We start from the raw sequence: 27,503 nt of genomic DNA on the forward strand, positions 1-27,503 counted from the left end.
TAATGGATTACACCTGAAGAAAGGGAGGACTGAATTCTTTGTGGGGCATTTTGTTCGTCTTATTAGGAAGGGTTTTAATTATTTAGGCAGGGAGATAGAAACCCAAGAGTTGATGTAGTTCGGACAAAATTAGAAATTAGAATTGAAGACAGAAATTAGTCTGGAAGACAAAGGAAAAAAAAATTGAGAATTACAAGAGTTTGGCAATGCTCGAAAGCCATCTCCATGAATGCAAGAACAACAGAAAATAAAGCAAGAGAGCTGAGGGCACGGTAGGAACTTGGTAGTTATGATATCATAGCGATTACAGAAACATGCTTAATTTCCTGGTTACAGGATTTAGTTGACAGGACAGTTGGGATTAGCAGGGTAGGGTCAATTAAACAATTACAACTGGTATTACGAGGACAATTTATTTGTTAACGGGATAATCAAATAAGGCCAAGTGGATTGAGCTGAGAAACACAAAACAGGCAGCTGCACTGCAAGCAATATACTACAGACCCCGAACAGCAGAAAGAAAGAGAAGAGCAAATATGGAGACATATTTGTGGGGGATTTTAACAACCTCGATATTAACTAGGCCAGTTCTAACATGGAACAAACTGAGGGAGCATAATTCTTGAGGTATATTCAGTAAAACCTTTCTGACCAGTATATAGCTGACAAGATAGGTGCAGTTTTTAAGACACAGAAGCTTTTCTACCCCTCTCTCAGTTAAAGCTACATGTTAGGGTTTCTCTTCCTACTGCAGGTGTTGTATGTGAAAAAAATCTGATTTCTGAATTTGCCCTTTTGCCAAGGAGTGTGTTTTTGGGATGTTACTACATTGGAAAAGTTAATTATAATAGTTACTCTATCTATTATTGGAATAACTCTATTCTATTGGAAAACTAAGTTCTGAGGAAGAGTCAATAGACTCAAAATGTTAACTCTAATTTCCCTCCATGGATGCTACCAGACCTGCTGGGCTTGTCCAATGATTTCTGTTTTTGTTTCTGATTTACACCATCCACAGTTCTTTTGGATATTTTTCTTCTTTTGTTGTATTTTCATTATCCTTTGAGTACACTATGTTTTGCTTATCGCCAAGTAATTTGACCAGGTCAAATTACATCTGGAACACAGTACTTCACATTTGTCTTTTAAACAAGAAAAAGTTAGGGTCAAGGTTAACTTCTTAAAATATTTTGAGGTGGTTTGGTAAGATAGGTGAACACTGATAATGGGAACTGCAGATGCTGGAGAATCCAAGATAACAAAGTGTGAAGCTGGATGAACACAGCAGGCCAAGCAGCATCTCAGGAGCACAAAAGCTGACGTTTTGGGCCTAGATCCTTTCTAGGCCCAAAACGTCAGCTTTTGTGCTCCTGAGATGCTGCTTGGCCTGCTGCGTTCATCCAGCTTCACACTTTGTTATATAGGTGAACACTTTGGGTCTAATGATCATAACTTTATTTGCTTTAGAACAGTTAGGGAAAAGGAGAAGCCTCCCATAGAAGTCAAAGTTTTTATTTGGAGTAAGGCAAATTTTAATGTTATGAGACAACAACTTTCAAATGTTGACTTCAGTTGACTTCAGGTACAGTGACATCTGATAAGTAGAAGACTTTCTAAAGTGTGGTAACAAGAGTTAAGAGTCATCATGTTCCTGTTGGAGTGAAAGGTAAGGCTGGTAGGTCTAGGGAACAATGGATAAATAAAGATATTGAGGCTCAATTCATGAAAAAAAAATCATATATTAGGTATAGACAACTGAGTTCCAATGAATCTCTTGAACAGTATAAGGAGCATTCTTATCAGGAAAATCACGAAGTCAAAGAGAGGATATCAGATAGCCTTGGCAGATAAGGTTAAGGATAATCCAAAGAGATCTACAACACCTTAAGAGCAAGAAAGCAACTAGGGAATTGGGGCCCTTAAAGATCAAAGAGGTTGTCTTTATGTTAAAACTCAGGAGATGAGAAAAATAATAAATGAATATTTTTCAGTGTTTTTATTGTGGTGAAATAAATAGAGGCTAGAGAACATGACAGATTAGTAAACAAATAAAAACACAGGAGACAAAAGGAAATGTCGCAACCTGGATACAATATTAGGTGGAAGTAGTGATTGTAATGGGTTAGCCAATAATAGAGTATGTGTTCCCTGACTGGGATTGTTAATCAGGTCCAATCAAAGAACCCTAGCTGACAGGCATAAGCAGGAGTGTCAGACATCCTGTTCACTCTGTGAGCAGGTTCTGAGGGAGATAGATCCGTGTCAAGGGCTCTCCATGTGTAAATAAAGTGTAACTTGGTGATGGGATACGGCCTCCATGGAGTTACTTCAATGGTGACAAGAAGAAAACTCACATCCTGAAGAAATTCACTGGCAACAATTGTCTTTCAGTTGGGTAAGCATTTCTGCCATCATGCTATTATTTGGGAAGCTTGACTCGTTTGATCCTGCCATTGAAGACTGGGCCCAGTATATGGAATGAATGTCTTATGTTTTCTGGACTGATGACATTTGGGCAGATGAAAAACAATAGTAATTCTCCTGACAGCTTGTGGACCACCCACAGCTTGTTCAGTTATTAGGAGCCTAATTTTCTCTGAGGTATCAGATACGATAACTTTGAGTCAATAGATTTAGTGAAAGAATATTACAGCCCCAAGCTGCCTCTAATTCTGAGATGTTATTGGTTTGACTCGGCAATTCAAGAACCGGGAGAACACCGGTCAGTATTTTTGACTAAGTTAAGACGAGTGGCAGAGATGTGTGACTTTGGCCTAACCTTTAATGAGATGCCGAGAGACTGGTAAGGTAAGTCAGACTTCTAAGGTAAGTCAGTACTGGCACGGCTGTTTCAGTGATCACGAAACTGTTCTTTTAACAAAATTTGCTCTGGACTCCAACCCTTAAGTTTAAATAACACCTTGGCTAGACTGAGAAGCGATACCAGACAACCTTTACAGATTAAGAGTATGACTTCAGTTCCAGTCTCTAGTGAGAAGCAGCTAATCGAGTTACCACTGATTGTAGAAAAAGGCTCAAGCCCAAGCTTGATGGGGCAAAATTGGTTGTAAAAGATTCACCTAGATTGGCTCAACAGTTTGAGATCAGAAAATGACAGCCTGAGCAAAGTCCTAATTAAACATCCAGACATTTTTTCAGGAATATCTAGAAACTATCAAAGCAGCTAAGGCCACTGTGCATGTTGACCAGGAAGCTATTCCACAATTCTGCAGGGTTCATCTAATGCCTTTGCCTTGTGGGCAAAGGTAGTTGCAGAAGCTGGGGCAGCACAATGGCTCAGTGGTTAGCGCTGCTGCCCCACAATATCAGGGACCTGGGTTCAATTCCAGCCTCAGGTGATTGCCTATGTGGAGTCTGTACATTCTCCCGAGTCTGCATGGATTTCCTCTGGGTGACCTGGTTTCTTCCCAGAGGTTGGGGAGATTGGCCGTGTTAAATTGCCATAGTATCCGGGGTTTGCAGGCTAGGTGGATTAGCCATGGGAAATGCAGAGCTACAGGGGCAGGGTAGTGTTGTAGATCTGGTAGGATGCTCTTTGAAAGGTGGACTCGATGGGCAAATGGCCTGCTTCCACACTGTAGGGATTCAATGAAACCAAAAGTCTGGAAAGTCAAGAAATCATCAAACCAGCACAATTTGCGGAATTGGCAACATTGGTTATACCAATACTGAAGCTCAATGGGTCATCTTGACTTTGTGGGGTTTTAAACAAATGGTAAACCACTTTTAGCAGCTGGATGAACACCCACTCCCTCACATAGACAATTTACATGAAAAGCTGGCAATGCAGTTGTCTTCGGAAAGCTGGATGTGAGCCATGCATACTTAACAATTGCAGAAAGATCAGGATTCCCAGAAGTATGCTATTATTAATACCCATAAGGTTTTGTACCAATATATAAGACTGCCATATGGAGTTTCATGAGCCTGTGCCATTTTTTCAGCAGAAGGCGAAGAACATTTTACAAGGTCCACCCAGGTTACCATTTATCTAAATGTCCTAGTAACAGGAAGACCAATAAGGTGCACTCAGGGATCTTGGACATAGTCCATCGATGTTTCTCCCATGCCGGTGTATGCCTTAGAAAGGAAAAGTGTGTCTTCCAAGCACCCCGAGTGACATATTTTGACTGAAGAGGCAACAAGGCTGGGTTACACCCATTGGAAGATAAAGTGAGGGTGATCAAACATGCCCTGGCTCCCACATCCGTACCGGAGCTTGGGCTGGAGAATTATTGCCGGAAGTCTTCTTTCTGGCACCTTTGCATCAACTTTTTTAAAAAGGGTCAGCTTTGGGCATGGTATGTAGTGAAGCCACATCTTTTAGGGGAGTGAAGAAACAGCTATCATCCTTTAAGGTGTTGACACATTATGATCCCACGCGAGATGTGATGCCTCCCTGTATGGCATCAAGGTAGCATTAGATCATACGTGGCCCAATAGAAAGGAACATCCAAAGCATATGCCTCCAGGACATTGGCTAATGCGGAACATAAATACCCCCGGCCAGAGAAGGAAGGTTTGGTGATCATATTTGGTGTCTGAACGTTTCATCAATACCTTTGATGCGAATTTGTGATAACGATCCAGAAACCCTTGCTTTCTTTACTGAAAGAGGACAAGGCAATGCCACCTAAACTTTCAGGTCAAGTTCAGCAACTGGCTGTAAACTAAGTGCATATCGTTACAAACTGGAATAGTGTCTGGGAGGCCTAGTAGCAAATATGGATGCAATGAGCTGCCTCCCATTGGCAGATATACCACCAGTCTGCAAAGGTTTTAAATTTTCTGGACAAATTTCTGATCACAGCTGACAGTATCAGACTTTAGACGCAGAGATATCCAGTCCTGGCAAATCTGAAAGAGCTGCTAGTGATGGGGGAGAACCTAAAGGGCCGTCATAACCAGAATTGAAACCTTTTTGGACCTGGAGAGACCAGATCACAGTCCAGGACAACACATTATTATGAGGCATGCAAGAGATTGTCCCAAGCAAAAGTCACTGCCAGATACTAGCTGAAGTCCACCGGGGTCATCCAGGGGTTTCCAAAACAAAGACGTTGGTGAAAGGTTATGTCTGATGGTGGGATGGGGGAAGACATGGGCTGCGGAAAGCCAATGCCAGACACAAGCAAGACAAACAGTTTACTTAAGGGGCAAAGTTTAGCGTAGAAACCAATGGAATGACCCGGCATAGCGGACTCAAGGTCGGGGCAGTGTCATATAAAATTCTGGTAGGTGCAATGGTCCTGAGCAAGCACATAGACCAGACTAAAGCTGCAAACTCGCAAACAGTGTAGGAGCAAAACATGCCCAGTTCCTTGACAGCCTTTCGAACTGTTCTGGAACCTGTGGCTTCTCTCTCCCCTTCAAGTGTTGAAGACACCTTGGAATCTAAGATAGATACAGAGAATGTCACAACCGTGACACCGGAAGAGAATGAATTTCTTCCGAGATGGTCTAGATGCAAGAGGCAAAATACTGTGTGTAATACACCAACGGTATCAGAGGCAGTATTGGAGGAATCAGACCCAGTGCAAAAACACGCCAGGAGGAGCTACAAAGAACCGGACAGACTCAGGGCGAGGAATATAGTAATTGCAATGAGGTCAGCCAGGTAAGTCTCAGAAAATGAGTTACCATATTAACTGCTCCAATCAGGGACCCCTGGCTGACCAATAAGAACAAGAATGTCAGATATCCCGTTCACTCAGAACTGGCTCTGAGGGATCTGGATCAGTGTCTAGGACTCTCTACGTATACATAAAGGGTGACTTGGTGATGAGATAGCACTCCTGTGGAGTTATATCAGAGGAGGTGGTAGCATAGTTGTAATGTCACTGGACTAGCAATCCAGAACTCCAGGTAAATGTTCTGGGGACACAGGTTCAGATGTTGGAATTCAAAACAAGTAAGATAAAAAGCCTGTCTAAAGTAACCACTAACGATTGCTATAAAGACCAATCTGGTTCACTAATATCGTTTAGGGAAGGACATCTGCTATCTTAACTTGGTCTGGTCTATATGTACCTCCAGAGACACAGGGATGTGATTGATTCCTAATTGCCTTTTGGGAAATGAGGAATGGGCAATAAGTGCTTGTCCAGCTAGTGATGCCCCCACCCTGGGAATGAATAAAAGGCATGGGCTTGCTTGTATAAAACAAAGAGTTATTGTTGATGGTGTTAACATTGAGTCCAGAATGACACTTCTTCAGACCTCTGAATCGTTTTGAGACTCAAAACATTAATTCTGCTTCTCTCTCCACAGCTGCTGCCAGACCTGAATTTCTCCAGCATTTTCTGCTGGTTTCCAATTTGTAGCATACACAGTATTTTTTTAATTTGCGTTATTTGTTCATGGATGTTTTTCGTGACTGGAAAGCTGTTTCTTACCACAAGGTCCCCCATTGTTCTTTTTGAGATACATTAATGATTCAGACACGAGTAAAGGGAGAACGAGCAAGAAACTTAGCAAGGACACAAAAGAGACATAAAGTACAGGAAAATTTCAATGGGCCATGGCATTAGATAACAATTAGCAAATGAAATTCAATCCTGAGAAGTGTGAGTTGATTCTTTCGGGAAAGTCAAATTACACAATTAATGAGAGAATACTGAGAGGTATGGGGAAATGAGGTCCGTACATCCTTTAAGACAGCAGGATAAGTCAAGAAGGTGGTTAACGAGCGATATGGAACATCATCTTTTATTCAGTAAGGTATATAATGTGAAAGAATAGAGGTGTTATCAGACGAAGCAATAGTTAGGCCATCAAATTTCAATTAATCCAAAATTACCAGGGTAGGTAAGTAAAATGCAGTTAAGGTCACAATCAAATCAGCCAATATTAAATAGCTGAGCAGGTTTGAGGGCCCAAATGATTAAGCCCTGCTTCTAATCGTACTTTCTCTGTACAAAAGACTGTCAATTTCTACTTCTTAACATTAACTGCCATCTTCCTTATCTCAGTCTGTGTGCGACTCAACTGCCATCCATTCATTTATCAATTCCAGAGTCAATGTCAATGGAATTTCTCTTCAGCAACAATACATAAATGAATGTGCAATTTATTTCACACTAGTTGGTTTGGAAGTAAATAATTCTGGTTTGGGTATACTTGCAAAGAGAACTAAATTTCCCAATTTAAAACGCACTGTACCAGTAGGGCAGCAAGGCCCTTCAGCTTCTAAAACAAAATTTAAAAGATGCTTTTATCATAGCTGAATGCTTAGTTAAAATATGATTAGTTTTAGGTAAATCCAAATTGTGACAACAATTTTTCCACAATTATACACAAAAAGTATGCTGCTTTTAAAAAGAAAACTTGTTCTCATTGAAAATACCATGTAAAAGTAATTCAAATCCACACATTGGAAAGTGCATGTGACATTAACGAATTCGTACGGCAACTCACTGTTCTGGCATTTATTCATTTCAAAAAATCTAATTTTGTTGTGGTGGTCAAGATAACCTCAGACTTAAAATATCTTGCCTGTAGACATTATGCAATCTTTTTTGTTGTCTATGGCCCATAGTTGTTTTGTTACAGTTGCTTTCTACATGAAAGAACGCATATGCATCTGCTTTCCACTCTTCTTCTACTTTGTTATTTTTCAGACCAGTTGTGATTTACTAAACAAGCAAAAATAAAAATTATTGAAGACAAATGTTTTCATTTGCCACAATGCAAGAAACATTTTAAGCAGAAAATCAAAAACAAGATGACCTGAACCAGTGCTTTAGGCCCTTGTCAAACACATTGATCATTATGGAAAACAACAAACAGCCAAAAAAAACAAACATTTAAGTAGCACTTTTCCAATCTCAACGAACATTCCCAAGTACTTTTGAAGTGAATTCTTCATCATGTATCAAATGCAGGAGCCAAATGGAAAACATTAAGCTCCTGTTTGTGGCACAGTAGCTGGCGAGTGGTTTGCACAGCTGCCTCACAATGCCAGGGACCTGGGTTTGATTCCACCATCAGGCAACAGTCTATGTGGAGTTTGCATATTTTCCCCATGTCTGTGTGGGCACCCCAGGTGCTCCAGTTTCCTCCCAGAGACCAATGACGGGTGGGTTAGAAGGATTGGCCGTGCTAAACTGTCCAGTGTCCAGGGCTGTGCAGGCTATATGGATTAGCCATGGGAAATGCAGGGTTACAGGTCTGGGTGAAATGCTCTTTAGAAAGCCAGTGTGGACTCAAAGGCTGAATGGCCTGCTTCCACAATCTAGGAATTCTGTTGTACAGATTGCAATGAGAAAGACTGCAAGGCTAATTTCATTTAGCAATCTCAGAATGGATGAAAAGTTATCAGTGTGGCCTTCTTAAAGCAGGTGTAACATTAGGAACTCAAATATATTACATAATGAGACCAGAAGATCAGAATTTGAATTTTGCTGAAAATTCAACCTATAGCTACCTCGCTACCAAATTTATATTTTATTCCACTCTCCACAATACAACTTTGTCCATGCGCTCTATTCCATCCATAGCATATTTAGGACTAAAATGGAACGTCATTGAAAAATATTCTCCACAGATACATACCGTGTGAGATGTAATGCCAATTGAGAAGATTCAATTATTTAATACAGATCAAAGCAACTAAATAAGCAAGAACTAGAGATCTGCTGCTGGAAGGGTTTACTTGAAAATCTACAGTTGATCATTACCACCTGGCCAAACGTTATTTTTAACAATCCATGAACAACCACAAACTTCTAGTACCCCACTGCTCAACAACGTACAATGAGTCATTTTTTTAACCATAAACTAGCACTGACTACAGACAGAAAAAATAAGCACTAAATTGAAGTCTCAAGAGAACTGCACTTACAAAACTGATAAAAGTAGTACATCTTAGACCCAATTTTCACAACGGGGTGCAAGTGGGGAGACATAACAAGCTCACAGGCCCTGCCAGCATAATAACTGCCCTAATTTTAACCAATAAGTGCCAAATTCATGAACTGACTCCTGTTGAAACCCAGTGGAATTGTTGTACCGGAAAGGAGTACAGTAAACCAAAAAGTTACTGGAAACCGCAAAAGATTTGTATTTTATTTTGCACCAACATGGAGAAGTGCATGATCCTAATGGGAGGACTGCACAAGAGACATCAGAAGTGTATAAATGACCAATTAAATGGCCAAGATGGTTAATGGCCTTTGACTGCTATTCAAGACCAAAAACCTCTCACTAGATTGTCAATAAACAAAACATTTTTTTATTATAAACAAAATTATATTTTAACAAGTGCAAAAAATGTATTTTTAATTACTCATGCATATTTAAACTATATCTCTTTTAAGTTCAAGCATACACATATTCATTCATAAATAGGACAGGTGGGACTGACAGCTCTGCAGAAATATCATGGTTGGAAAACATGGGCAAAATGTGACAAATTCTGTGGATCATGAGCCCAAACCACAGGAATGGAATCAGTTGACTCTCTCTGTTATTTAAAGTTTTGACAGTATCATGTTGCTATCAACCACAGTTAGAAGATCGTTAATTCAGTAGCTGATCAGTTTGAATAGGTTTTTGCTGCAGTTAAACGTTCTTATTTTCAGAGTGTGTGAGGAGTGGCTAACACAGATGTGTGTTTGCTTGCAGGCTTTTTTGGAAGTCGAGTTCGATAGCCCCTTTTCAAGTCAATGATAAGCAGCAAGTGAAAAATCTAAAGGTGGCTGCAAAGCAGCTTTTCAACCCAATAGCACCTGGTGTCCGCTTGTATCACAATACTACCCAATCCAGATAAAAACCGAAAGAACTGTGGTGCTTCAATTCAGAAAACAAAAACAGAAGTTGCTGGAAAAGCTCAGCAGGTCTCACAGCATCTGTGAAGAGAAATCTGTGTTAATGTTTCAGGTGCAGTCCCATTCTGAGGAAGGGTCACTGAAACTGAAATGTTAACTCTGATTTCTCTTCGTAGATGCCACAGGACCTGCTGAGCTTTTCCAGCAATTTCTGTTTTAAATCAAATCCAGCTTTTCCAAAACCATACAACCTTGTGTAACAAATTACTGAACACTATACAGATTAATTTTTGACCCTCAAGTTTGAAAAAGATCAGAACTTTTGTATATTCTCTCAAAGACAGTGGCATCCAAGCATTCACTTTTTTCTATTTTATACTTCAAAAATTATATGTAGTCTTCACATAGTCTCTACCTTTGGAGACGAAATGCTATTTCATCACTAAGTAAATATGACATACGAGAAAAATTACATTTATTCATCTTCACTCAATTCATTATTCAAAATTCATGTATTTATTGTCATCTTGTCAATTTAAAAGGTTATGCAGCTTTATTTCATTTTGATAATGTCTATGCAATTACATTATCTTTTCCACTGATACGAACAATCCGTCTATTAAAAGGGTGAATTAAGCTCCACTGAAATGATCTCAGATTGAGCTTTAGTTTTCTCCAAGGCCAATGGATTATGGTTAATGCATATTAATGATTTTTTAATAGTCATAATGGGCATAATTGGCAGAATGTTTAAGAACCAGCAATGATCCCAGGGTTGTCTTTACCACTACGGCAACAGCGTAGTAGCATTATCTCCAGATTGTTCATCCAGGGACCCAGTTTCAAATCCCACAATGGCAGATGGTGGCATTTGTACTCAGTGTAAATCTGGAATTAAGTATCTAATGATGACCAATCCATTGCCGGTTATCAGAAAACCTATCTGGTTCCAAATGTCCTTTAGGGAAGGAAACTGCATCTTTACCTGGTCTGGCCTACGTGCAACTGCAAAACTACAATAATGTGGTTCACTATTAACTGGCCTCTCGGCAATCAGAGAGGGCAATAAACACTGGCCTTACCTTGTTAATGAGTAAAAATAACTGACTTAATTTCTTCAAGAAGTACCCCAACTGCTGTCTCTTTTCCCAATTCATCATCTTGCAATAAGTCTGCACCCACCCCAAGTTATTAGCATCAACTGCTATTTTAGAAGATTCCAAAAAGTCAAGACAGCCAACAACAATCACTAGGAATAACGGGAACTGCAGATGCTGGAGAATCCAAGATAACAAAGTGTGGAGCTGGATGAACACAGCAGGCCAAGCAGCATCTCAGGAGCACAAAAGCTGACGTTTCGGGCCTTGACCCTTCATCAGAGATCATAATATCTGATGAAGGGTCTAGGCCCGAAACGTCAGCTTTTGTGCTCCTGAGATGCTACTTGGCCTGCTGTGTTCATCCAGCTTCACACTTTGTTATCTAACATTCACTTGGATTGCCTTCATCTTCTCAATCCTACTTGGAACTCTTTCCACCATAGTGCCTTTGCCTAATTTTACGTGATATCTCTTCGCAGAGCAGCTATTGTGCCAGAGCAAGGCATGAATTTCTAATAAGACCCAAACAACCCCAAAAATCTCATAATTTCCCAATTTAGTTTTATGAACAAGGAATTTTATCAGAGCTTTCAGTTTCGCTGTTCTCCATTCTCTTGATTTCTTTCAGTTCCTTCTGACATTTTGATAATGATTATCAGCCTTTTCAATGGTTGAAGATTTGTTCCTTTAATGTCACAAAGTGCTCTTCCCCTTTTCCTTTCGACAGGAAATTCACAGAGGGCAGTTTACAGGAAATGGAGAGAGAGAACAGTTACCAGGGTTTGTTACTTCTCCACACAATGGTGAAGAGTGGTGCATTTAGGTGCTCTCTTTTGCAGGCTGACTACTTCCACTGCATTGTCCACACCAAAAGCTGAAGCTGTTTGCCTCAGATCCAGTCAAGCGGTTGTTACTATGCTGAGCCCTAATCAACTGAAAAACCAATCAAAAGTACTATTTCTGAAGGATAAAAACTGCCCTGAAGACTTACACATGGCACCGATATGTCTAACATTCTCCCCCACTACTTGAATAAGGCAATATTGTGAATAAAACTCCCAATAAATTCCCGTAATTAACTTTTAAAACTACAACATAATGCTCCACAGTTGTCCTTACCTTAGAGCAGCATCTTTTCCCATTTTTTAGCCACACAAATGCCAGGCAATGACCATCTAATGACCACCCTTTGACATTCAATGGCATTACTACCACCGAATCTCCCATGACAACAGCAAGTCACGGGAAGAAATATTGCACCTTTGACTCACCAAAGCCCGCCTACCATCTACAAGACACAAGTCAGAAATATTAAGGAATAGATCCTACTTGCCTGGATGAGCTCCAGCAACACTCAAGAAGCTTGACACCTTCTAGGTCAAAGCATCCCAATTGATTGGCATCACATCCACAAATATTCAATTAATCCACCACCAATTCTCAGTAGCTACACCACACATAAATTTGCCATCAAGCCACTTGGAAATATATCTCTGCTCTTCTCTGTTGCTGTGTCAAAGTCCTGGTATTCCCTCGTCAACAGCTTTGTGGATCATAGAACATAAAACAGAACAGCACAGTACAGGCCCTTCGGCGCGTGATGTTGTGCCGAACTTTTACCTTAAACCTAAGGTCTATCTAACCTCCACCCCCTACCTTATACTATCATCCATATGCCTATCTAATGGCCACTTAAATGCCCCGAATGAGGCTGACACCACTACCCTCTCCGGCAATGCATTCCACGCTCCTACCATTCTCTAGTAAAAAATTCAAGAAGTGGCATCACTGTTCCCACAACACTCCCTCAGTACTGCACTGGATTATCAGCCTAGAGTTTGTGACCACCTACAACAACTGGACTGCAGCAGTTCAAGAAGGAAGCTCACCCCTACCTTCTCAAGTACAACTAAGGATGGCCAATAAATGTTGGCCCGGCCAGTCATACACGTCCACAAGTGAATAAAGTTCAAAAAATAAATGTGGTCTTTATACCAAATAGATACAGTTAGGACATTCTGCTGGTCAGGAAGTCCTTACAAGGGAACACAATTCAAAAATATCAGAGAGCTGCTATTTAGGACCGAGATGAGAAGGAACCTCTCATTCAGAGGCTGTGAATCTTTGGTATTCTCTATTCCAGAGGCTGTGGAAATTCAATCTTTTGAGTACATTTCAAACAGAGATTAGTGGATTTCTGATTACCGATGGTGGAAGGATTACGGTATTGAGAAAATAACAGGTATTGAACTGTTCCGATCATATTAAACAGAGGTGCAGGTTTGACAGGCTAATGGCCCACTCTGTGCTACATGAATACACATAATGCACAGCTAACGTTGTGCATTTTGATGTGTATCTACAGATCTTAAGGTTCCTAAAGAACCTGATTAAACCTTCCCATTGTCTCTCTTCTAAGTACGAGTATATGGTTTCTAATCTTCCTATTTCAGTATTGGCTGATCAAGTTGTAGGATGTTCACTTTGTGAACTATCTAACTCGCTACCTCATTCTTGCTATCTCTGTCAACCTCGACGATTTTTACCACCTGATATACTTGCTCTCTCATCCTCCTCTCTACAATGATACTGCTTTAACATGTTTGTGTGACAAAATTGATTCTTCTTTGTGCCAACCAAATATTTACCAGCTTAGTGACTTTACGAACCCTCTCAATTACTTGTATGGACCACTCAAGAGTACACTTTGTAAAGGTAATAACATTTACTCACCTGATGATATGGTCTATTTGCAGCATGTTGACCTGCCCATTCTTTCACCATTGCCTATAAAGTTTTTAAAATGCTCCTGTGCTATATTGTGTGCTGCTGTGCATCTCTCCGGAAGAATTGACAAATCTTCTGAAGCACTGAATGGCCCTTTGTCTTGAAACCTTTTCCTTAATAAATTTTATTAGACATGTCTCATGACAACAGAGCAATTTCAATGGCCTAAATTCAAGTGGATTCAGTTAGGGAAAACTCTGGTTGCAATTAACAAGTCGTTCAACCCTTTCACCCAATCCCATGGATATTTGTGACGATCTGCCTTAATCATTGTCTTAAGAGTCTGATAGCTTTTCTCTAAAGCTCTATTTATGTTTGAATGATATGAGGTGGGCTTCAGTAGCTTTATATCTTTTTATGTCCTTAAAAATATTTGTATCTGATCCAAATGTATGTGGAATGGTAGTCCTCAACAAATAAAAATCTGAGTTAATATATTTACCTGTAGCAGCACTCAAAATAGCTGCTTCTGGAAACTGGGTCATCATTTTCCTAAAAATAAGAATACACCAGCATCCCACTTTCAGCAACAGTCCTACAGAGTCTACTAATAGGCACTTCAGAAACTGGTATCGGTCGTAAAAGTGTGGAAGGAACTTCAGAAGCAAAAGGAGGGGAAGAAGCAAGTGAAAGTGATTCACCAGACCTGAAACTTTAACTCTGATTTCCTTCACAGATGTTGCCAGAGCTGAGCTTTTCCAGCAACCTCTATTTTTGTAAGTAAAGAGATTGGTCTGTGAATTCCTGTGACTAAAGACTATGTGGGGCTGATGACTCCTTCTCAACAGCAAGACACTCCCTCAGAGTATGTCCCAAATTGCAGACACATTTTGTGTTTTTAGTGGTGAAGAATACATAAAGACAGGGATTAAAAAGTCAGTTTCACCTTTACTGGATTGTGATAGTGAGACCAAACATTCTCAGGTGTACGAGTCAGGGTGCTAGCATTAGCATGCTCTGAAAGTCATTTCACTCTTGTATCACAGGCAAAGGAAGGAACTCTCTCACTCAGACTGCTGCAGATCAAACAAAAGGAATCAGGAGAGCAAAAGGACTCTCTCCAGGCCAGGTGTTTGATTTAGTGGCAGGTGAGCACTTTGGAGAGAGTGACAATAATTCGGTTACATTGAGTTTAGCGATGAAAAGGGATAGGAACATGCCATAGGGCAAGAGTTATAGATGGGGGAAGGACAATTATAACGCGATGAGGCAAGACTTAGGAGGCATAGAATGGGGTAGCAAAATGCAGGGGATGGGGACGATCGAAATGTGGAGTTGGTTTAAGGAACAGATATTGCATGTCCTTGATATGTATGTCCCTGTCAGGCAGGGAAGAAGTGATAAGGTAAGGGAATCGTGGTTTACTAAAGAAATTGTATCTCTTGTTAAGTGGAAGAGGGACGCTTATGTGACGTTGAGACAAGATAGTTCAGATGAGGCGATGGAGAGTTACAGATTAGCTAGGAAGGATTTAAAGACAGAGTTAAGAAGAGCAAGGAGGGGACATGAGCAGACATTAGCAGGTAGAATAAAAGAGAACCCTAACGCTTTCTATAGGTATGTGAGGAATAAGAGGATGACTAGGGTAGGAATAGGGCCAGTCAAAGACAGAAGTGGGAAGTTGTGTGTGGACCCTGTGGAGATCAGAGAGGTGCTAAACGAATATTTCTCATCTGTTTTCACTCAGGAAAAGGAGAATATTGTAGAGGAGAAGACTGAGTTACGAGTTATTACAATTGAAAGGATTGAGGTTAGTAAGGAGGAGGTTATCAATTCTAGAAGGTGTGAAGGTAGATAAATCCCCTGGGCCAGATGGGATTTTTCCAAGGATTCTCTGGGAAGCTAGGGAGGAGTTAGCGGAGCCTTTGGCCTTGATCTTTGAGTCATCATTGTCGAAAGATTTAGTACCAGAGGACTAGAGGATTGCAAATGTTGTGTCCTTGTTCAAGAAGGGCAGTAGAGACGACCCAGGTAATTATAGACCTGTGAGCCTTAGGTCTGTTGTAGGAAAAGTTTTGGAAAGGATTATAAGAGATAGGCTTTATAATCATCTAGCAAGCAACAATTTGATTAGAGATAGTCAACATGGATTCATGAAGGGCAGGTTGTGTCTCACAAACCTCATTGAGTTTTTTTGAGAAGATGATCAAGCATGTGGATGAGGGTAGGGCAGCTGACGTGGTGTACATGGGCTTCAGTAAAGTCTCTGATAAGGTTCCACTGGTAGGCTATTGGAGAAAATGCGGAGACATGGGAGTGAGGGAGATTTAGCAGTGTGCATTAGAAACTGGCTGTCTGTAAGAAGGCAACGAGTGGTGGTTGATGGAAAATATTCAGCCTGGAGTCTGGTTACTAGTGGTGTGCCTCAAGGATCTGTTTTGGGACCACTGCTGTTTGTCATTTTTATAAATGACTTGGACACAGGCACAGATGGATGGGTTAGTAAGTTGGCAGATGACACTAAAGTCGGTGGAGTGGTGGACAGTGTGGAAGAATGTTGCAGGTTATAGGGAGACTTGGATAAACTGCAGAATTGGGCTGAAAGGTGGCAAATGGAGTTCAATGCAGATAAATGTGAGGTGATTCACTTTGGGAAGAATAATAGGAAGGCAGAATACTGGGTGAATGGAAAGATTCTTGGTAGTGTGGATCCGCAGAGGGATCTTAGTGTCCATGTACAGAGATCCCTGAAAGTTGCCACCCAGGTTGATAGCGCTGTTAAGAAGGCATACGGTGTGTTAGGATTTATTGGTAGAGGGATTGAGTTCCGGAGCCGTGACGTCATGCTGCAACTGTACAAAACGCTAGTGCAGCCTCACTTGGAATATTGCGTACAGTTCTGGTCGCCCCATTACAGGAAGGACGTGGAAGCATTGGAAAAGTTGTGGAGGAGATTCACCAGGATGTTGCCTGGTCTGGAACGAAGGTCTTATAAAGAAAGGCTGAGGGGACTTGGGTCTGCTCTCATTGGAGAGAAGGCGGCCAAGAGTGCATTTGAAAGAGACGTACAAGATGATCAGCAGATTAGATAGGGTGGACAGTGAGAGTCTTTTTCCAAGGATGATGATGTCAGCTTGAACGAGAGGGCATAGCTACAAATTGAGGGGTGATAGATTTAAGACAGATGTCAGAGGCAGGTTCTTTACTCAGAGAGTGGTAAGGGCGTGGAACACCCTGCCTGCCAATGTAGTTAACACATTAGGGGCATTTAAACAGTCCTTGGATAAGCATATGGATGATGATGGGATAGTGTAGGGGGATGGGCTTAGATCAGTTCACAGGTAAAGTGCACTGCAATACAAGGCTAGGAACTAAATAAATAGAGAAGTACATATTTAAAGCAGATATTTCAGAATGCTCAGAGTAAGCACTTTCCTACAGTAAGGGAAAGTTCTGAAGGCTAGGCTCACCATTTGTGGCTAAAAAAAAATTATGCAAAGCATTAAACTTAAGGAAAAGGCATACAAGACATCAAAAAATGAGTAGCAGGTTGGATGCTTGGACAGAACATAAAGAATAGCAAATAATGACAAAAAGATTAATCAAGAAAAAGAAATTAGAGTATAAGAGGAAGTGAGTCAGAAATGTAAAAAAATCACTCGCAAGAGTTTCTACAGTTTTTGAAAAAAAGAAAAGACTAAGTAAAGCAAGTGTTTGTCCTTAGGAGAGTAAAAATAGCTAATTAATGGTAGATAATGAGGAAATGTAAGATAAAGTAAAGAAACATTTCGTTTCTGTCTTCACCTTGGGAACACAAAATATTTCAATATTATTTGTAAACTTGGAGATGGAAGATGGGAACTTGTTAAATTATGATCACTGGAAAAATAGCATTAAGCAAACCGATGAAGCTGTGCAGTGAAAAGCCCGTGGGTCCTGATGGACTTCATTCTACGGTCTTAAAATACATGGTTAATAAGGTAGTTGATGCGCTAATATCAATTTTCTGAAATCTTCCAGATCCAGAAAAGGTTGCATCAGACTGAGAAGTAATAAATATAACTCTGCCAAGAACAGAAGGAAACATAAAACAGGAAAGTACACGACGGAGAAGGTTTAATAGATTGATACCTGGATTAAGTGTGTGATAATATGAGGAAAGTTTGTACGAATCAGCTTGTAGCCATCGGAGTCTGGAAGAGCGTGAGGGATATCTTGACTGCACTGCATAAGATCCTGAACGATCTTGACAAAGTAGAAAGTGAAAAGGATTATGTCTCTTGTGAATGAATCTGGAACTAGGAAGAATTGTTTGAAAATCAAGAGTCGCCCTTTTGAACAGAAGTGAACAGATGTGTTGCTTCTCAGAACTTTCAAGGACGTTGGAACTGTCTCCCTCAAAACAGTGGTCATGAGGTCAAGGAATATTTTAAAGACGGAAGCAGATAAGGTTCTTGTTATGCAAGGTAATCAAAGATTATCAAGGTAGCTGGAAATATGGAATTCACATGAGAAACACACCACCCAGGTTCCTGCAGAGTGGCAAAGCAGGTTCAAGGCACCAAATGGCTTACTTCTCCTCCTAATTCATATGTTATTTTGCATAACCTTAACAAATTCAGCCCACATTCTCAAAATAAAGCTGAAAACCTTGAATCAAAACTAAACTCACTTTTCAGCAACAGGTTTGGCAATATTTTCAAAAATTTCCTCTTGTTTTGCTCCTTGATCAAAAATTTGCTGGAATCTGTAAAAGAAATTATTTTAAGCTAAATTCTATGAACCTTCATAAAGCATACTAGTTAAAGCCATTCTCCTTTACTGCCTGGCTTTTTAAAACATCTGTAACTTTTAACAGTGAGACCTATTTTGACACCATCCCCTACCGTTGCCAATCAAATATTGACTTCATCACATCCTGGAATTGGATGATTATCTAAAAAGATAAAACAAATTTGTAAAGCCATCAGAAAAATCTATGGACAGGGTTCAGCTGAGCTCTCCTTAGAGAATGGCGATGCACACAATGGGTCAAATGGCCTTCAGGGCTTTAGCAATTCTATTCTTTCGACTATTGCCGTTAAACATTTTCATGCGAATCAACAAAGCTAAATTAAATGAACCAATTCATTCCCGCAACCTTTGCCACAAGATCGAGACAGAGACTAGGGATTCTAGGAGACCTATTGAAACACACAAGATTCTTACAAGGCTTGACAGGGGAAATGTGGAAAAAGTCATCTCCCCTTTTGGAAGAGTCAAGACCAGAGTGTGCAATTTAAGATTCCCATTTAAGAATCTTACACTTGGGCCCTCTACCCATCAGCCACCCAGCACTGTAGTAAAGACCACACAAGAGTGTGGAATAATGCAGAGGCAAACACCTAACCCAAGACATAAAAACGTTCAACCTCCAAAACTGTACTTTTGTTGATATAATAACAAAGGGGCTCAACTTAAGAGGTGTCACATTCCCAAGAAGTTGTCATCGTCATCAGTAATCACTAAATAAGGAGTATACCGTTTACCTAGGAAATTCTGTGTTACTGGTCATGGGTTCTGTGTGCACTTGTGTGGGTAATCAGCCTAATCCTAGAACAGCATCTCCAACCACACGCTTGGTAGGTATTTCAATGGAATTAGTCCTTGGACTCGAGATCACTGACATCCTTTAGCAAGACTTCTTTTCCATACTTCCTCTGGCAAATGCGTGTTCTTGAAGAATTGCATCCCTTTGTTCAGGAGGTTTCTCCAAGTCTGTTTCTTTTCTAATGAGTGTTGATTTCTACATTGCATTTCTTGAAAGAAAGAAGTCTTCAAGAAATAATTTGCCCTCGTCTTGTATGAATGCCTTCCTTGCGCTGGGCAAAGAATATTTGCATTGGCAATCGGAACTCAGGCATCGTAAGAACATTGCCAGCCCAGCAAAGTTTGTTTCACATGAGCATGGCCTCAATGCTCATGCTATTGGCTGCCTCAAGGATGCTGACGTTAGTCTGCCTGTCCTCCTAGCTAATGCAAGAATCCATCTCAAACAGCATTGATGACTTTTCTCCAGGGCATAGAGGTAACGTCTAAAAGAAGCCGAAGTTTCCGGGATTCCTTCAGAGACTAACTGAAGGAGTCTGACAAGGATTCGGGTGATAATCTTCCTGGCGATGGAGAGTAGGAAGGCTCTTCAGTAGTTCCGACAGTCCTTGCTTGAAGATGGTAGTGATGGCAATGCAGAACAGTTGGAAGGAAGGATAAATGTCTTCTATAGAAGGACCTTATTATTAGCACAGATGTGCTAAGACTCATATCCTTAGGCATCCAAAAGTGGCAATCACAGATTGGATTTAGTATTGGATCTTAGCATCAATGTCAGCCTCAGATGAGAGGTGGCTCCTCAGGTAGGGAAATATTCCACATTTGGCAGGATTTCTCCATTGATCTTAACCAAGGGATGGACTGGAACTTGCCATGGGACAGGTTTTGCAAAGGACTAGAGTTTTTTTGAGGTCGAGGCCAAGAATGATTCTTTAGTAAGTTTCCACGAAGGCATTAAGCCAGGTTTTAAGACTCTCCAAGAATGCTGAGATGGTGCTGTCATTGGCATACTGAAGTAGCACAAGCAACATCACTGCTGTTTTCTTCTTGGATTTCAATGTCTACACCACTGGGAAGCTCATTCTGAACAAGAAGGAGGATGGTAGCAATGAAAATGGAGGAGAAAAGGATAGGAGCAATGACACACCCCTGCTTGACTCCAGTCTTGACCTCAAAGGTTTCTGTCATTTTTCCAATGTGGACCATTGTCAAATCTTGAGTATAGCAGACAGATGTTGATGAATTTCTTGGAACAGGCAGCCTTTGAAAGGCTCTTCCATAGCACATTCCAAGGACTGAATTGAAAGCCTTGGTAAGATTGATGAAGGCTATGCAGTGTGGTTTGTGTCGTTCCTGGAGTCACTGAGCAGTGAAAATTATGTCCATAGTGCCACAGTTTGATCAGAAGCAGCACCAGCTTTCTCGAAGGACTTCTCCAGAGAATGGCAGAAGGTGGCTGATGAGGATTCAGGTATTAATCTTCCTGGCGATGGAGAATAGAGAGGCTTCTCAGTAGTTCCCACAGTCCTTGCTTAAAGATGGTAGTGATGGCAACATCCCTGACCAGCTACAAGACCAGAAAATACCAAGACTTGTTCAATAAAAATGTCCAAGTCCTCATCAACAACAGGAAGAAAGCTCTCTGCACCTGGCAAAACTACATCATCAGCAAGGCACAAAGACAAACATCAAAAGTAGAGTTACAAAAAAATTAGGGAAATCAAGAACAAATAGTGGGCTGAGAAAGCCAAGGAACTGCATCTCCTTGCTGACAAGCAGAATAGCTTGGACTTCTTCAATGCCACCATGGCATTATGCAGATCCGCCACCCTAGGGCTCAAACTAGTGTGGAGTAAGGACAGAACCTTTGTACGAAACAAGGAAGCATCAGTCTTCAATGAAGAGAACACTTCATTAGAACTCCTAAACCACAACAGAACATGTTTGAGAAAATCGCTCAAGTCCCCAAGATAATCCTGGACTCCCATCGTGTGGTAGACGTTGATGCTGCCATTAAACACAAAGAATGGAAAAACTGCAGGAGTGAACAAGTTTCCAACAGAGATTTTTAATCTTGGAGAAGTAAAGAACACCTGTCATCTACATCAATTGTTCCTGAAAATCTGGGACAAAGAAGAAGAAATCCCTGCCACTAACAAGTAGATATAAAAGGGATACTTACTGATAACTATCCAAAAAGAGCTACAGTCTGTACTCATACAGCAGTTAGTGCCAGTTCAAAATTAATACAGACAACAAAAATAGACAGTTAATCTTTCAAAATCCACAAAAACACAATCCCTACAGTTAATTCAACTATCCCCGATAAATATAAAGCTAAAAGTCAAAAGCTTTTTCCTCATGCCAGCCAACAGTTCTATAAAAGCCTTGATTTCCAGTTTGTTCAAAAGATTGCCACTTAACAATATGATGCAGGAAGGCTAAATAATGCATGATACTTACTTAAATCTATAGCTTTCCCGTTTGTTATTTATAAATCCATCAGCTGCATCATGTGGTATGACAAACTCTAGCACTGAATTTCCACTATCTTCAGCTAAAGAGTAAAGCTGTGAAAGAAAAAAATACATTTTTAGATAATTTCAGATCCAATATATTTTAAGAAGAAATGTATTTTCTTTATGTTTTCCATACTCTGAGGACACCCTACAGTGTCTCACAGCCAAAGAAAAACACTTATTTGGTCAATGCAGTTTGCTAAATTGCATGAGGCACTATTCAAACAAAATGAAAAGCAATAAATTTAAGACGACAAAGTGTGAAGCTGAATGAACACAGCAGGCCAAGCAGCATCTCAGGAGCACAAAAGCTGACGTTTCGGGATCTGAATTTGGTGGTTTTCATTGAGTAAAAAAGCGTTGTAATCAACTCTACAAGAACCCTTTCTTCAAACACTGCAGCCTTGGTTCACCACTTAATCCAAAAGAGACAGCTCCAACAATGCAGCACTCCCTCAGTTTTATACTTAAGCCTTGATTATAATCAGCTCAGTGCCTCTCAAGCAAGCGTTTACGCGTGTTCATGTCCAAGCAATAAGCAATCAACTCCTTTTCATCTGCTGATTTCCTCCCTGCCCCCACAAAACATTTGTTTTGGCAAACACACCAACTAAGGTTTCAGTTCAATCATAGATCATACAATCCACATAATGTGGAAGGAAGCCTTTCAGACCATCATGTCTGCAATGAACCTCTGAAAAGCATGCAATTCAGACACAGACCCACACCCTATCCCCATAACCCCACATTTACCACAGCCAATCCACCTAATGCACATTTTTGACCTGTGGGAGAAAATTGAAGCATCCATTGGAAACCCACATATCTCGGGGAGAACATGCAAACATCACGCACACAGTCACCCAAGATTGGAACTGAACCTGGATCCCTGGTGTTGTGAGTGGTTGGCACTGAGCCACCGTGCCACTAGCCACTAGTCCCGATCCACTGGCCATGTTGCACAAAATGTAAAGCTACTGCTGACTGCAACATTCTATCTAAGTCCAAGTTGACTTAAGGCATTGGCATATTGCTGAATACAAATTGGCAATCTCATTGTCCAAAAAGCATTTATTCATTTGTAGTGAAGCATTTAAATTTTGTGGTAATACTTGAACACATAAGAAATGAAAGGGTTAAGGGTGAATGACAGCAAAAGAAATAGGAGAATCAGGGTTTTGAAGAAGGGAGATAGATTACAAGAGTTGAAGAAGAGGGGTAGGCAAAATAAGGGAAGAATACGTAAATGCGAAGGATTGTATGGTTTGGAGGTGGGTTAGAATATGGAGATATTGGAGTTAAAATAGACTGCACAGTTAAGGCACAGAACAAAAACCAATGCAAAGGAGATGGGGGAGTAGGGGGTGGGGTGAGATGACCTACATAATTTGTGTTCCCATGGAATATACTGGGAATTGTCAGCAATTTTCAAATAAACGGTGAGATATAGACCACGTTCCCATTTAAGCATCATCAGCCCAACGGTTCAAAATTTTATATTGGGCTAGACTATAAAAGTAATGTTATAAAGGAAACTAACTCAGTCCCATTAATTAAGCAAGTTTACAATGTGGAAAACATTTGCAACAATACCTTCTGAATACAAAAACAAACTCGCTGTCCCTTTAATTAAAAAGTTTATTTGTAAACCTCAGCCAAACAGGTTAACTGGTATTATTCAAACAAAAATCATACTTATGCAGAAATATTTCACAGTCTTAGAGAAAGAATCCCTCAGGAAAATACTATTAAACATAGAAACAATGAAAATAGGAACAGCAGTAGGCCATTCTGCCCTTCAAGCCAGCTCTGCCGTTCAATATGATCATGTTTAAATGCAATGAATAAGGATATCAGAAGAGATATTTGGACACGGCAAATAATTGCAGTGGATTACACTGGTAGTAATAAATATATTTTTCAGGGGTAGAATATTAGTAACCAATTCACTTGATCATATTTAGGTCGACTCCCAGAATAAAGATTTTAGATGGAAACTGTGCATGTGTCTTCACTGCCAAAGACAATGCTAAGGTAACAATATATCATGGGTTGATACTGAAGTTCAAAATGCAAGACTGAAGATGGAGGTAATCCTCACTAGGTTAACAGAATGTCAAAAAAAACTATGCTGTTGAACATAATGCGATTCACATAGGATGCTGCAAGAAATAATTCCCCTGTCATGTATTTAATAATAAGCTGAATTCCATGGACTAACAAAATGTGGTGCCAAAATCTTAAAAGACCAATCAGTTAGGACTAAGAAACTGCACATCCACTAGCGTGACTGACTACAAACAATTGCTGAAAAGGTCATAATAGACAAATCGTACAAACACCTTCACTGAGAAGAGGCTTTTGGAGGTTCTGAACATATCATCTGGTGCAATTTGGTTGAAGTATTTGAGCAGATTACTTAAAGAAAACACGTCTCTTGGAATTTCACAGGACTGCTATTAGACAAAATCTGCCAGTGAGCCACATAAAGAGGAACTGATTCAGGTGACTAGCAGGTTGCTCTGATTGGTAGTTTAATAAGAACAAGTTGAAAGGACAAGCAAGGAATACCAAAGTGGAGCAATAAGGTATGAAATTTCAGTGGGAATAAGTAACTGACAGCCCAGCTGATGGCAGAGCAGTGTAATTAATGGATATACATGAGACCAGAATTGGAGGAGTGTAAATGACAAAGATTGTGGAGTTGAAAGATATTACAGAGCAATTGAAGGACAAGACCACAGAAAATGCTAAAAGTTGAATAAGAATTTTTGTAAGTATGGTGCTTGTATAGGTTAGCAAGGCCAGATTGATGTGTGAATGAGTTGTGATATGGATTAAAACACAAGCAGCAGTGTTTACGATGAGCTCAGGTTTATGACAGATTTAAAGCTGGGCAGCAAAGTACTGGAATACTCAGTACTGGGGAGAACAAAGACAAGAAGGGAACGAAGACAAGAATGAGGTTTTCACCAGTTAAGCTGAGTCAGCAGAAGAGATGGGTAATGGTTTCCTTTGTTATAGAGTGAACATGGGATTGGCAGTGTGGCTCAGTGTCAAATAGACAACGAGGCTGTGACCTGTCTGGTTCAACCACAGATAGTCAGTAGCAACGGATGAGAATAGTTTAATTATTTCCCATTTTTAACACAGAATTATCATAAGACAAAATGAGGCCATTCAGCCCACTCTGTCTGTATTGGCTGTCAAGCACTTTATCCTTCTGTTTTCAAATGATGTTTCTAGGGGGAGCCAATGTAGATGGGAAATAGTAAGTGACCAAATCAGAGGTTTCCAGAGTTAATGGCACAGCAGCAGGAAAAGATTCTCCAGCTGCAACTATCTGATAGAATGAGACAAAAAAATCTCATTCACTTGGAGAGGGAATGGCAGTTGTGGGTGGATCGTTATTTTGCATCGATTTTGTCAGTGAACGTAGGCAGCCTGAATGACAGGACATATGATGTTCATAAAACTTTTAAGTAGTTGATATTTTCAAATTATTTAGCAAAGCTAAATCCTGGGAGATTAGGAAGAAAACTGTACTTTCTTTACAAAGAAACTGGCACGATTTACACTATCTGTAACATTCATTCCCTTCGTCACGAAAGGACAGTAGCAGTGTACTATCCACAAGATGAACTGCAGTGATTCACCAAGGTCAGTCCAAAAGCACCTTCGAAACAAGTGGCTGATAGAACTTAGAAGGACATGATAGCAGATGCATGGGAGCACCACCACTTGCAAGTTTTCTCCAAGCCATACACCATCCTGACTTCAGACTACATTGCCATTCCTTCACTGCTGGGTGAAAACCCTGAAACTCACTCTCTTCCAGCACTATATGTGTCCTAAGGACTGCAACATTCAAGAAGGTAGCTCACTGGTACGTTCTCCAGGGCAATTAGGGATGTACAATAAATTCTGGCCTAGCTAATAATGCCCACAACCCACTAACGAAAATAATTGACACTGTTACTTAAATCAATAGGCATTTCACAAATTTTAAGCTATATTACTGGATGGTGTACCATGATTGATGAATCACCATTTACAGTCAACGGCAATATAGATGATGCCATTCATCATGTAGGAGGCAGAGGCACAGCGGCTCAGTGGTTGGCACTGCTGCCTCACAGTGCCAAGGATCTGGGTTTGATTCCACCCTCAGGTGGCTGTCTGTGTGGAGTTTGCACATTTGTCAAGTGTCTGTATGGGTTTCCTCCACGTGATAGGGCTTCCTCCCACAGTCCAAAAAGGTGCAGATTAGGTTCGATTGGCCACAGTGAGTTGCCCAAATTGCCTCGGGATGAGAAACTGGTGGGACAGCTATGGGAAATGCAAGGTTACAGGGATAGGGAGATGGGTCTGGGTGGGATGTTTTCTGAAGGGTCAATGCGGACTTGATGGGCCAAATGACATATTCCCACACTCTAGGGATTCTACGATTCCAGCTGCAGTCAATTGTAAACTTTAGGGTGGCACAGTGGCTCAGTGATTAGCATTGCTGCCTAACAGCACCAGGGATCTGGGTTCAATTCCACTCTTGGACGACTGTCTGTCAGGGCTGCTTGGGGACCGGAGGTCAGTGCTGGTTAGGGAGCGTGGGGAAGGGCTGGTTGAGGAGTAGGGTTCAGGGCTGGTTGAAGAGGTGGGGTCAGGGATGGGTTAGGGGTTCGGGGCTCAGGGCTGGTTGGGGAGTGAGTGGTCAGGGCTGTTTGGGAGCAGGGAATCAGGGCTGGTTGGGGAGTGGGGGGGTCAGGGCTGGTTGGGGATTGGGGCTCAGGGCTGCTTGGGGACCGGAGGTCAGTGCTGGTTGGGGAGTGGGGGATGTCGGGGTCAGGGCTGGTTGCCGAGTTGGGGTCAGGCTGGTAGGGGAGTGGAGGTCAGGGTTGGTTGGGGAGTTGGGGATGTGGGAGTCAGGGCTGGGTGGGGAGTTGGAGTTAGGGCTGGGAGGGGAGTTGAGGGCTCAGGGCTGGTTGCAGAGGAGGGTGTCAGGGCTGTTTGGGGAGTTGGAGTGAGGGCTGGTCAGGGAATTGGGGTCAGAGCTGGTTGGGGAGTGGGCGACAGTGCTGGTTGGGGAATGGGGTTCACAGCGGGTTGAGGAGTTGGGGTCACTGATAGGTGAAGAGTTGGGGGCTCAGGACTGGTTGGGGAGTCGGGTTCAGGGCCGGTTGGGGAGTGGGGGATGTGGTCCGAAGGGTCCTGCTTCAGCGCACGGCCGGCTGGGCGAGTCGATCCTCCTCGCTGCTGCCGCTGACAAGTGTGAGAGGCGCAGCCGTGAGGCAGTCCCGGTTCAGCCGCTCCCGCCCTCACGGTCAGCAGCAGCAGCGACTGCTTCGCTCGGCGGTAACTCACCGCAATCGGCTTCTTGGTGGGCCGGAGCCGGGCGTAGATCTGAATCGTCTGCTTGACCATAACTCTCGGCCCTGGCCCGACATGAAGCCAGTCCCCGTCTCCGTAACAACCGACTCAGGGTAAACTGCCGCAGCCCAGCAACAGCATCGGCCTGGCCCATTGGCTGACAGAGAGTAACGCTCCGAAGTGTAGCATTTGGTCATTGGCGGGACCGTCGGCTCTGAGGGTGGGCGTGGCCAGAAGGGCAGCACATGCCGGCTGCAGCGTGGAGGGCGCGAGGTTTCTGAATGCTGCCAGCCGGTGTGTCCACCGCAACACTCAATCCCATTGCAATGCATTCATTCTGCACGGTGCGACCACTGCCACACTTCATCCACTACGACATACTGTCACATTCAACCTGCACAGTTCATCCACTGCAA

The 27,503-nt window shown here is 41.5% G+C and overlaps 1 protein-coding gene across 2 annotated transcripts in view; it reads right to left on the reverse strand.

Annotated features, from left to right (window-relative positions):
* Positions 1-27,262, reverse strand: part of kif6 (kinesin family member 6) — a 522,710-nt gene extending 495,448 nt beyond the window's left edge. For both annotated transcript variants that reach the window (XM_048531738.2, XM_048531739.2), the window contains exons 1-3: positions 27,082-27,262; positions 21,668-21,774; positions 18,288-18,362 (exon numbers count right to left, since the gene is read on the reverse strand). In XM_048531738.2, coding sequence (XP_048387695.2) covers positions 18,288-18,362; positions 21,668-21,774; positions 27,082-27,141 — 242 coding nt within the window. In that variant the 5' untranslated portion in view covers positions 27,142-27,262. The remainder of the gene's footprint in view (positions 1-18,287; positions 18,363-21,667; positions 21,775-27,081) is intronic.
* Positions 27,263-27,503: the final 241 nt, after the last annotated feature.

Source organism: Stegostoma tigrinum, chromosome 4, assembly GCF_030684315.1.
Source record: "Stegostoma tigrinum isolate sSteTig4 chromosome 4, sSteTig4.hap1, whole genome shotgun sequence".
NCBI lineage: Eukaryota > Metazoa > Chordata > Chondrichthyes > Orectolobiformes > Stegostomatidae > Stegostoma > Stegostoma tigrinum.